At 42.3% G+C, this 12,839-nt stretch overlaps 1 protein-coding gene across 2 annotated transcripts; it reads right to left on the bottom strand.

The window, feature by feature from the left end:
• Positions 1-672: 672 nt before the first annotated feature.
• On the bottom strand, positions 673-12,278 carry atxn7l2a (ataxin 7-like 2a). 2 transcript variants are annotated; one of them, XM_066670060.1, is made up of 10 exons: positions 12,080-12,278; positions 10,710-10,778; positions 10,123-10,459; positions 9,455-9,702; positions 9,009-9,091; positions 7,892-8,103; positions 6,524-6,701; positions 3,854-3,975; positions 2,332-3,268; positions 673-1,002 (listed from the first exon to the last, which is right to left on the bottom strand). In XM_066670060.1, the coding sequence occupies exons 1-10, from the start codon at positions 12,207-12,209 to the stop codon at positions 985-987; spliced, it is 2,334 nt and encodes a 777-aa protein (XP_066526157.1). In that variant the 5' UTR covers positions 12,210-12,278; the 3' UTR covers positions 673-984. The 2 variants fall into 2 exon arrangements, with proteins under 2 accessions (XP_066526157.1, XP_066526156.1); XM_066670059.1 differs by having other exon boundaries at positions 6,524-6,704; positions 12,080-12,277.
• Between the last annotated feature and the right edge of the window lie 561 nt (positions 12,279-12,839).

The raw sequence follows: 12,839 nt of genomic DNA, 5'->3' as shown, positions 1-12,839 counted from the left end.
ATACGGACATGTTTGAGTCGCCAATCCACCTACCAACATGTGTTTTTTGGACTGTGGGAGGAAACCGGAGCACCTGGAGGAAACCGCTGACCCGGGGAGAACACACCAACTCCTCAGAGACAGTCACCCGGAGTGGGAATTGAACCCACAACCTCCAGGTCCCTGAAGCTGTGTAACTGCGGCACTACCTGCTGCACCACCATGCCGCCCTGAAAGGGGGTTAGACTCTACATATTTACTTTAACTCAGTAAGGCATAGATATATGAATTATGTAATCAGTCCCCATCTGGAATTTGGTCCTTAGGTTTGTGACACATGAAATCCTGGCTGTCTGAATCAGTTTTTGAGACTGTCTTTGGAAAGTTGATGTTCTCAGACTTGACTGTTTACTGACTGCTTACATTACTGAGCTTTTGAAATTAAATCACCACATGAACATGTTTAACTGGTTAAACTTGATTTTCACTAAAAGGGATTTTTTTAAATCATTGAAGTTCATATAAGGCTAAGGATAAGCCTGATCGTTTACAAAATACAGTAAACAAATATTCTTTAAAAACCTTTAGTGTGTAAAATGTCTTTTCTAAAGTGCAGATGCCTTAAACATGCTGTTACTTAGAATGGAAAACAAACACCAAGATGCATTGTCAAGTATAAAGAATATTTTAATTCATTTTATAAATCAACATTTATATAGCAGCATATCCAGTAGATTGTGAGGTATTTCTGAATTCACGGAGAAATTCACTCCCCCATCTTCTGTCATACACTCTCTCCCACACACACCAACATTCATATAGGCAACTCATCCACACTGATCTAACACATACTCATTTATCACAAACAGTCTCTCAGTTCACACAAACAGTCACATACATACATACATACATACACGCGTGCACACACACGTCTGGAGTCTCACATCCATAGTCCATACTGTTTTGCAGGGTTCCCCCAGTTAGTGGCTTGGAAGGCTGGCCTGCTCAGCGGTGCAGTTTTGGCTATAAAGAGAATGAAAATGAGTCAGTATATGAAAATCGGTCAGATACGTGAGCATCTGAAAAGCTTGGTTTCTTGGTTGGACTAAATCACATCATGTAGGCTGTATTCCATATTTAATCTAATGTACTTGAAACCTCAGTGTGATTAGCTAGCAGTAATGGGTCTCAGGAACAAACAGCAAGCATTCAATACTCAAATATCCTATGACATATACCCCATCTTAAACTGTTCTAGAAAGCAAACAATTCATTATTAAAAATAAATTTCCCAGGTGTAGACATGCAGAGCTTATTGCCTTGGATTTCGTGTGTTGTAATTTTTAATATTAGAAATGAAATAACTGATTCAAATCAGGCTATCTGTATTCTAAACATATCAAGGCCTAAAAAACACCATAATCATAATCCTATGATCACACCAGCAAACAATACACACATTTGTCTCTTGTGGGCATGTTCAGGGCTGCTTGTGATGTCGCTAATGTTGTGTAAAAGGTCTAGCTTCACAAAGACACCTCATACATAACAGGGTAACATTTCTTATCCTGACCTAGGTCTCTTGATGTGGGTAAAGATCTGAGAGCAATATCTAATGCCCACAGTATTTACTCTGGAACTTTTAACTTTTCTGCAGCTGCTAAGCAAACATTGTTTTATTTTATAGCCTATAAGGTATTATCAATGAAAGGCTTATGTAAGAGCTGTATAGCCTTATTAATACTGTGCTTCAGTAAAGAGAAAACAAATGTAGGGATGCAGCAATATTGACTTTTTGGGGCCAATACAATATCCAATAGTTAGCACCTTGGTGTAGCCGATGTCAATATTAACAATAGATAATTTAATCTTTGCAAATTAATTTTGGATTTAAACAAAAATTTGTTTCATCATGGGTTGTCATAGGGCAAAGCATTTCTTCAATATTTGTACATATCTGCACTTTTTAATTTTATCTTTAAGTTCATTTTTACTTATCAAACGTTTACCAATGTTTCAGCATGAATGGTTTTTTGAAGGGTGTGAAATATTGCAGCACCTTTTGTTGGAGCATGAGGGAAAGGGTGAAAGAAACAGTGTGTTTGCGTGAATGTGTAATCATTTTTCATTGTGTTCCAGTAATAAATTCTGAATGACTCAATATTATTTTTCAAGTGTTTTGTATAAGAAAGGCTCCTGCACTTTGGTTGGGGAAGGTATTTTACTACAAAAATCTTACCAGTATAAAGTTTCTGCAAAACATTTGTTAAGGTTTATAACATATTACCAATACAAAAATTGTCATCTATATTTCTTCAGGTGAAGGTGTGAGAATCGTGAACTCCTACTCACCTTCGGTGCACTTAGCTTCTTCTCCCCTCCTACAGGCAGAGTTGCCCCTTTGCTCTCTTTCCAGGGGTAGAATCCAGAGTGAGGAGGGGTGGGCAGCCGGTGGGCTTTGGAGGGAGGGGACGAATCATTGCCTTTGCGCTTTTTCCCCAGGCCTCTGTGCTCGTAGCCGGGAACCCTGCTGTGGTGTCCTGAGTTGCCTCCTCGCCCATGTGGGTCAGGGGGCGAGGTATGAGTCCGTTTAAAAGCCCAGGCTGAGGGTCCATGAGGCGAATCTGCTGAGGGGGGGCCCAGCTGAGGCCTCGGAGGCTTGCGCCCTGGGGAGAGCGAGCCGTTCGTTTGTCCGTGAGATGGAGCTGTGGTTCTGTCTGGTGTGGGAGATGGAATTGGAGCTGGGGACATTTTGCTGGACACGGACACAGGAGGCCGAACCCGGTCCCTCTCCTTCTCCCTGTCTTTATCTCGATCTCTGTCTCGGTCCTTGTCCGGACTTAGACAGTTTCGGTCCGGGCTAATGGCATCAGCCTCGCTGAGAGAGACTTTCCTTTTCCGCAGTGCTGACGAAGCTGAGGCTGGGGTCCGCTCCGTTTCCCTGAGGCGCTGCTGCTGCTGCTTGCTGGGCCGACCCACCGGGTTTTTAGGCCTCCCTGGACCCCCTGGTTGGCTGACTATCCGAGGGGGCTTTGAATGAGCTGCCGCTGACTGACTACCACACCCTGACTTCTCAGTCTGACCATATGCCCTGCTGGTGGAGAAACTCTGTGGGTGGGCTTCCTTGCCTGGTCCCTGGGACAAATACGGCAAATTCTTGACTGAGGCAGAGTTGTGATTTCCTGCCTTTGGTTTGGAATGATGGGAAGTCGAGGAAGGGGAGGCAGGAACAGCCGAAAGCTTGAGCGAGGGACTCTGGGACTGAGGGTCTGACGCTTGAGGTATTTTCCTATTCATAAAATAAACACACAAATAAGTAATTTAGAAATTTCACAAGTAAAAATACAAAACCACTCAAACTGTTTCAGAAGTCCTGCCAAAAAACATCTGTTGCAGAGTTGGTGAGGTCCATCAAGGGCAAACATCAGTAATTGGTTTAGGAGTGGGGTGGCTCCTTAACAGCTTTCTAATCAGTTAAACTGGATTAGGCTGAGGATTATGCTTCATTACGGGACAGCCACGCTAAGTGTGGCTTACAGAGAGAAACTCACAGCCTAAAACACAGTGTATGAAGATACAAAGATCACTGCTGCTGTTTCTCATGAGCTCATCCCCATCCAAAGATCATCTCTGTTGTCTTTTTAAGCAAAAAAAAATGTACATTGTGTACTATTAAATTACTCATGTTATGGTATGGCAGGTATAGAATATAATTAGAATTAAACATTTCAAAACAAATACATTTTTACTTTTATATATAAGTCAGTAAATATTTAAAATATCAACTTGTACTGGAGACCTACTTTATTAATGAAGGGTGTAATCCAGTAAGATGCACTAATAACAGAATAATAATAAAAAAAAAGGCCCTTACTTCCACAAATGGGCGCTGAGGTGGCTCTCCACCATGGCACTCACAGCTGACCGCAGATGGTGAAGTCTCCGGTCGAATGTGAACACACCGTGACCCAGAGCACAACTGCCAAAAGTACAGTGCTGGAAACAGAAAACAAAACTATGATTAACACAAATATCACTTTGCTTTTGACAATTTCACCTACACAGTAATTCAGTAAAAATGAGAAATTGAGGGCTCTTATAAAGATTACATGGTTATAGTTCAAATTGTGGGTGGGCGATCTATTTCAGTAAATTTTGGCGATAAAACTCTTGCTGATAACTTTATTTCATGAACACACTATTGCAACAAAATAAATGTTATATTAACATTAATTATAATAAATTAAATATACGTTAATATATTAATATTCCCTGTTCCAAAAGCCAGTTTCAGCAACTGCATCCTGGTGGGGGCTGGTGACATGGGGAGTCCAAATTGACAATGTTCTGGACCTCCATAGTGGAGGTGGGTAACTGGAGCTGTGGCCACAGAGTTGTCGTGGTGACAATCCCCACACTTGTTGATGGGCACTCCGGGTGAGGGAGGCTGTCAAGCTGAATAAAGAGTTCTATCGAGCCTGACTGGCTCAAGGGATTCCGGAGGCAGCTGACGGGTACCGAAAGGCCAAGCGGATTGTAGCTTTGGCTATTGCTAAGGCAAAAACTCAGGTGTGGGAGTTCGGTGAGGACATGGAAAATTACTTTCAGTCGGCTCAGGGAAGATTCTGGCAAAACGCCAGGCAACTCCGGATTGGACAGCAGTTTTCCACCAGCACTGGTGACAACATATGGTGAGAGTGGGTGGTTGTTGAACTCAAATGGGGGTGTCATTAGGCGTTGGAAGGAGTACTTTGAGGATCTTCCCAATCCCACCAGCACATCATCTACAGAGGAAGGAGAGTTTTGGGACCCCGGTTACGTCTATCACCCGGGCTGGGGTGGCTGAGGTAGTCAGAAAACTCCTTGGTGGTAAGGCCACTTAAGCCTTTGGATGTTGTAGGGCTGTCCAGGCTGACACGTCTTTGTAACATCACGTGGACATCGTGGGCAGTGCCTCTGGATTGAGGCAGACAAGGGTGGTGGTTCCCCTTTTTAAGAAGGGAGACCAAATGGTGTGCTCCAACTATAGGGGAATTACACTCCTCAGCCTTCCTGGTAAGGTCTATGCAGGGGTACTGGAGAAGAGAGTCTGGCAGATAGTTAAACCTCAGATCCAGATAGAACAATGCAGATTCTGCCCTGGTCGTGGAACACAGGACCAGCCCTTTACCCTTGCTAGGATCCTGGAGGGTGCATAGGAGTTTGCTCAACCAGTCTACATGTGTTCTGTGGATCTGGAGAAGGCATTCCACCATGTCCCTCGGGATATTCTGTAGGGGTGCTCTGGGAGTATGGGGTACGGGGCTCTTTGCTATGAGCTATTCAGTCACTATATAAACAGAGCAGGAGGCTGGTTCCTATGGCTGTCAGTAAGTCCGACTGGTTTCCAGTTGGAGTTGGAAACTGTCAGGGCTGCCCATTGTCATTGGTTCTTTTCATAACTTTTATGGACAGAATTTCTTGGCCTAGCAATGTGGCAGAAGGTGTCCGGTTCAGTGCTCTCAGGATCACATGTCTACTTTTTGCAGATGATGCGGTCTTGTTGGCTTCATCAAGCTGGGACCTCCAGCTCTTGCTGGACCAGTCGAGTGCAGCCGAGTGTGAAGTGGCTGGGATGAGAATCAGCACCTCCAAATCTGAGTCCATGGTATTCAGTCAAAAAAGGATGTCATGCTCTCTCCAGGTTGGAAGTAAGATCCTGCCTCAAGTGGAGGAGTTCAGGTATCTCAGGGTCTTGTTCATGAGTGAGGGAAAAATGGAGTGGGAGGTTGGCAGGCGGATGGGTGCAGCGTCTGCAGTAATGCGGACTCTGTACCTGTCCGTTGTGGTGAAGAGAGAGCTGAGCGGAAAAGCAAAGCTCTCGATTTACTGTTCAATCTACATCCCAACCCTCACCTATGGTCACGAGTTTTTGGTAATAACCGAAAGAATGAGATCATGGGTAAAAGCGGCTGAAATGAGTTTCCTGTCCAGGAGAGACTCGGAGTGGAGCCGCTGCTCCTCTATGTCGAGAGGAGCCAGTTAAGGTGGTTCGGCCATCTGATCCAGATGCCTCCTGGACGCCTTCCCAGTGAGGTGTTTCGGGCATGTCCAACGGGGATGAGGCCCCGGGAAAGACCCAGAACAGATTAGAGAGAGATTATATGTCTTGACTGGCCTAGGAACGCCTCGTTATCCCCTCACAAGAGCTGGAAGAGGTGGCTAGGGAGAGGGAGATCTGGGTTTCTTTACTCGGGCTGCTTCCCCCACGACCCAGATAAGCAGTGGACATTGGATGGATGGAACATTAATATTAGAATGTTTTATTATACTACAAATGTAACATTTTCAAACATTTAGAACAAGCAACAAAAAGCATATGCATACATTTGCTTATTTTGTAAACAGCAACTTTCCAATATTCTAATTTTGTATAAAAAAAAACAAATGTAGCATATAAATCTACCACATAACCAAAATGCAGAAATGTAGTGTGTATACTCTATGTATTTTACCATGTGGCACTGGGCTTGTTTATATAAAAATAATAAAAGTGTAACACTACCGCAAGTGGTTTGGGGTGCCAGGGGCTGGAATGCCAGTCAGCTGGTTCCTCTGTGGTCTCTCCTTCACTCTCATCACTGGAGATCTGGCCCTGAGTGAGGGGAGAACATGCTCGAAGTGCTCCCTCCTCTCGAACAGATTTCTCCTCCTCAGGACCACCCTCAGATAACGTCCGTGTCCTGCTGTAAAAAAGGGGCACACAATTTACACTTGAAGAACTCAAAAACAGAACATGATTCAAATAAATAATAAAGACTGAACATTTTGTGTATGTGCATACATATACAGTGACCAAAAACCTCATCAAGACACATGTTCACCAACTATTATAGTGTCCAGTATATTTTGGGGAGACTTTATTTTCTTGTTAAAATTATACCATGCTGTATTGTGAATAATAATCAGTACTTCAAGGACAGTGAAAAACTGCATGAATCATAAAAAAGACAGATTGATTGCATTTACAGAGAATCTGTATATAACAACCAGTGCAGAGACACTGCATGAAAACGCGTGGGTAATTAGGGGTCAACCCAATGTAATAATTTTCTTTATTAATGTTTGCCCACTGCTACAATATTTCCTGATTTTCACTTTGTAAAACTCAGTTTAATGTGTTTTTTATAAACATGCTGGTATGTTTTGTTCACACATCCCAGAAAAACTCCACATGTCTTAAGGCTTATATTAAAGGTCATGTTTAGGTCAAATATATTTCACACCTATGTATCTTTTCATGCAAAGATATGATAAATGATAAAGATATAATTTTAGCAAATACAGGAGGTCCTCGAGTTATGTCAGTCCCGAGTTACGATGTTTCGTGGTTACGATACATCTCCCATTTACTGTATAAAGCCTTGTTTCGACTTAAGTGGTTTTGCGTCGTAAACGTCGTAACGCGAACTTCGTGTTTGGTGTGTGCGGTGGAAGAATACACGGTTACGCGGCTCGGGACTGAGGAGGATAGGTGTTAGGATAGGATAAGTGCTTACAGTATGTTATTTACGTACAGTATGTACGTATGTTCCGACTTACACCGAAAATCAGTTTACGATTGCGAAGTAGGAACGGATCAACGTCGTAAGTCGAGGACCCCCTGTATATTATAATTCATTATACTTAATGGTATTGAAAGATCATACCTTAAGTTTGATCATTTTAAATATTGACCGTAATAAATGTATAAATGTTTAATTACAATTTAATACATATTTAATAAAATACAGAAATAAAATTATAATTTCTAGGTTATATTCTGTTGTCCTAAAAAAGGATAAAACAAAAATAAAACCATTTATCATCTATTATTCCTATTTAGCTCAAATGGACATGGCTTCAGACGGAAGGAGACTGTTGCTGCTCTAACCTGAACGCCGGGGAGTTGGTCAGGGGTCTCCTGCAGTGGGGAGAATTGGTGGGGTCTCTGGAGGTCTCGAGGCCAGGGGACGAGGCGGTCGAGCCCTCATGAGCCTGACCCATACGGTCACGACCTTTCGAACCCATCTTTAGTTCAGCCACTAGCTGGTCAAAGTTTTTACTTCTGCCCACAACCTTCCGCCGCTGGTGCACAGAGTGTATCTGAAAGAGGTTGAAAATAATTAAAAAGTTTTTTTTGGACACCTTCAAAACAACAGGGGTTTATCGTTTTTCACAACTCATTATTACATTTTCAGACTATTAAAAAAGTGCCTTATGTTAACGTCTTAATTTCTAATGCAAGGCATTACTAAAACTGGTTTGTAACTCATACACACACACTCATGTTTAGGAACTGGTTTAACCAGAGTAAACAACATTATAAAAAAAGCATATTATCTGATACAAAAAGGAAATAACAAACGCAAAGAATGTGAAACTACATTGATTTATTTCCACAAAACTAGCCCATAGAGTCCCAATATACAGAGCCAAAAAAAATGACTCATAGGAATTTAGTGTCACAACCAAGCTAAATTCTTTATTGCCCAATAAAAGTGAAGACGTAAGAATTGTTATATTTTTTGCCACTCAAAATCTTTGCAGAGCTCCTCATTCAGTCCAGCCTTTTTATTTTTTTTAATACTGTATTAAAATATGCAGCCTTAGATCCATTTTATTTTGGAGCATAGTAGTAAAACTCTGCTATAAAGAAGTAAAAGCTCTAGAAGTAGGTTACAGAAAAAGGAGAGAGTCTTTTCCGGTAATTCCTTCCTCATTTCCTGTAAGCCATGTCCATGTAACTTCCTGTCAGTCAGACACACATCCGCTTTCATCACAAAGTGAAAGACCTCTAACATGAACAAACTGGTGGTGCCTTGTGCCGGACATTAGCAGCAAAAACACCACACATCTCAAAATAGCACAAACAACCTCCAATCTGATGCAGTAAAAAAAAATTATCAGCTGCTGATTACAAGAAAGAAGGGTTAGAAATCCAGCCTAGACTTGTTCTTTCATAGTTTTTAAGTGAAATATTTCTTTACAAGTAGAAGCAGTAAACTCACATTGCAGGTTAACAGCCGAGTACAAACTTTCTTCCGGTCTGGATCCAACACGCCACAGTGTTTGTCCAAATCACATTCTTTTTCTGTTAAAATAGATGTAAACAGATTAGACTAAATTTTGTGACACATTAAGGGACAAAAATACATTAACCATTATTTGAGAATACAAAAAAAAGGAAAATAAATCAAATCTGCCAATATCCAAAAGACAAAAAACACAAATCTCCAAAATATTTTCTTCTCAGGAGAAGGAAAATAAAAAATTCAATAAAGCTTAATGAATTCCCTCTGTTTCTTTTGTTTTTTTCAAAAGTTATTTTAGAACATTTTAATTGGTATTACATATATATATATGTGTGTGTGTGTGTGTGTGTGTGTTCGTATATAGTTCATACACTTCCATACCATCCACAAAATTCCTACGTTTCTTATTACTTGGTACTTACTAGACACTTTATGTGGCCTGGAGCCTCTGACTTGTCCCGGTGTGGCAGGGGCAGAGCTGGGCTCCGTTCTCTGGCCTGGCGACCGCTCAGTGGACGAGGGGCGACTGGGAGAGGGTCCTCCATGTGGCCAGGGTGGGTCTCTGAGGCTCGGAGGAGGGGAGTTTCGAGGAGGCTCTAAAGGTGGAGGCTGCTTGAAAACAGAGGACTCCGAGTGACCAGAGCTGGAGGTCTTCTCCAGAGGAGAAAGACTGAGGGAGAAGAGCAGAGACACAAAGCACACACATGATTCAGTTTTTTGTATAATTATCATATGATTAAGTGAAAGGTGTACGTGAAATTTGCTGTAAAGTGCATTCAGATAGAACAAGCATTTAAACTAGCATCAGCTAAGGCCAGTTAGTGGTCATCAACTTAAATCACTACTGTATCTCATCTTATGTGAAGACTGGCACTCAAACACAAGACAAAGAAAGCTGATTGTGGACAAAAATGTTTTAGGTGCCTTAACGACAAAGAGAAAAACTCATTAAGTGTTTTTAAATGTCTTCAGTGGCTTTTAACAACAGTGGAAAAACCCGGTAGGAATACATTCATATTGACAAATTTATTATTAATGACTCTTATACCAGCACAACTAACGTAATTCAGCAACAACTGCTGTGACTCACCGAAGTGGGTCCTTGGTGGTCTTGCTGTGCCTGAACTGAGGCGGTGTGGAGGGGGACTGTGGGGAAGGTCTCGGTGGTCCACTGGCTGCTTGATTCCTGCCGCTCCAGGAGCTTGTTCCATGGCCTGTTGTGGGGGGAGTGTGTCCATGACGGGAGTGTGTCCGCTGCTGGGCAGCCTGCGGGGTGGAGCGCAGGTGTGCATAGAGCTTCCCCACAGACCCGTGCCTCCTCTCACAGTGCTTCTCAAAGGCCTGTGGCTTCACCACTTGACCACAGTGGCTGCAGACCACCAGGTAGAAGTCATCATGCCCAGGATAGTGTCCAAAGATGGACATATCTGTGAGAAAAAGAGCAGGGAGAAGAGTGGGTGAAGATATATTGTAATGGCAAATGCTGTCAAGATGGAGGTAAAGATGATAAGTGCAGTATAATGAATAAAAATACATAAATAAATTCATAACTAGGACAGAAAATGTCTATGGAAAGTTCAATCTAGACTTTGAAGAAAGTAAAAATCCAATACACACTGACAATATTTGACACGTATTTTAATATGACAGAACTATAATTGATGGGATGAGACATACCCTCCTTCCTTAATGTCATAGTTTCTGTCGTTTTCTTGCCATTCTTGCTGCATTCTTCCCCATCGGACCCTAAAAGAGGGAAAAAAAAAGTTGAGTGGGTTTGCAGTTTTTCTACTGGGAAACTCAAACACAGGCCACGCAAACACCTACCCAGCCCTGCTGTAGATATAGGACGCATTATTTTTAGCAGAAAAGAAAACATTAGCCCTGGACTAACAAGCAGCAACTTCAGCATCCATAATGACTAGTTTTTCAGCTTAGGCGTTCTCAATCTCACTCCTGTCATGTCATATATAAGTGCAGACAGGGGTGGGCTAAATGACAGTATTTCATCATTTTTAATACCTGTGTTTAATATGATAATTACATTTTTTTTAATTGAGAATTCCTTTATGTAGACATCACTTTATAAGGTTCAATATGAATGCTGTTTAATTTGATTTTTAAAAAAGTATTGTATGTGTAACCAGCGTAAATTCAAAAGCCAGGGTCTGTCATGGTTTGGGGTGTAAAGTGGGCAGTGTTGACAACATGACGACATGCAATCAACACTGTGATGTGTGGTCAGGGTTTTAACCCCAGAGGATGAGAGCTTTAAACCTAACACTTTACAAATGTGTAACAAAGTAAAGTTTTAAGGCATTCAGGTGGGCTTGGACTAGACATTTCCTAAAGAGAACCAGGTATATAACATTTCTCCTTAAAACATCCAGCAGTCTTTAAAAATAACAACCACCAGTGAGATTTTTGCATGTACACTAAATTGAAATGGGCTTATTATTAGCTTTTTCAGGCCATTTGTCGGTGCCACCTTAAAGGTTCCAGCAGTTATACTGTGGTTACCACAATGCTGCTGGATATACTTGGCAGAAGTGAGCTTCCTATTCGTCATTCCACCTTAAATGTTGAATTCTTTATCATCTGTATAGGCGGTAGCTTGCCGGAGATGAAGTTGGCTTCTATATCGAAAGCTCCGTTCCACCTTAAATGCTGCAGCAGTTACATTCTGGCGCCAGAGGCACTTAAGGTGGAACGGAGCCCTAGAAAGAGAAGCTGCCGATTATGAAGCTTAGTGAGCTTAAGCGCTACAGAAAGTTGTTTCTTTTCTTCAGTTCAATCTCTTAGTGAGAAACCGAGCTCTTGACGACTTTCTCGCTATCTAAAGATTTAAAAGTAACTTTAGAAAAACTGTTATGCTCCTTCTAACCGTTGAGAGGGAACTCTATCCGCCCGGCGCTAGGACCGGGCAGGTCCTTTGTTTGGGTAACACGGTTAGGGATGCCGTACCTTTTCCAGCGAAAATAAACGTCATCCGGGCGACTTTTGTCGCCGAAACCTCGCCAGAAAAGAGCGGCAAAGCTCGAACTCACCGTCCGATGGTGTTAAACTGACTCTCTCCGCCCAGACGCTCCAGCTTTGGCCCACAAATTCGTCGACACAAGGCACCCGCCGATCCACAGCAGCCATTACTTGAAATGCGCGTTCACGCACCGCCATCATCACACAGAGAGCCGCTTGCGTCACGGCGCGCGCTCACGAGAGAGCGGACGAGGGCGAGTGTGGCGTTAAAGGGCCTATATCATTGAAAACCCATCCAGGCTAAAAAACCGGGTTGGGTCCATATGGGCAGACTAGCTGAGTGCCACCAGGTTTGGACCATAGGTTAAATTTTGGCCTCACACAGGGTCAGTAATGAAACAAGAATGTTTCGAAAATATACAGGGCTTATTTGAGCTTTCAGGGCATCCCACATCACTTTAATTTAAGAGAACCCAACATGGACCCGTGTGGGCCCCACTAGAGGAAGATACTGGACTACACACATCTGTCTCATATAGGATATCTCATATCAACCCATCAAGGGTCCACCTTGAGTCCAACTAGTCCATGTTCAGCCCATGTGGGCCCTGCTAAGATGGGCTGACTGGTCATGTGATCCCCTCTTGTTTTGCAATGATTTTGTTGCAGTGTATAAGCAGCGAAAAATGGTGTCTATATTATGTATCTTACATTCCAGGTTTTTTACCAAATCCATTTACTTCTTTACAACAGCTTAGCCTTTCATATTTAACTATCAGCACAATATCCCAATTAGGTGAAATAAAGCAAGAAAGTGAATTTCCTACATTC

The sequence above is a fragment of the Hoplias malabaricus genome, chromosome 5, assembly GCF_029633855.1.
Source record: "Hoplias malabaricus isolate fHopMal1 chromosome 5, fHopMal1.hap1, whole genome shotgun sequence".
Taxonomy (NCBI): domain Eukaryota; kingdom Metazoa; phylum Chordata; class Actinopteri; order Characiformes; family Erythrinidae; genus Hoplias; species Hoplias malabaricus.
Note: the sequence above shows the minus strand (reverse complement) of the source record. Positions and strands in the feature narration are given on the sequence as shown.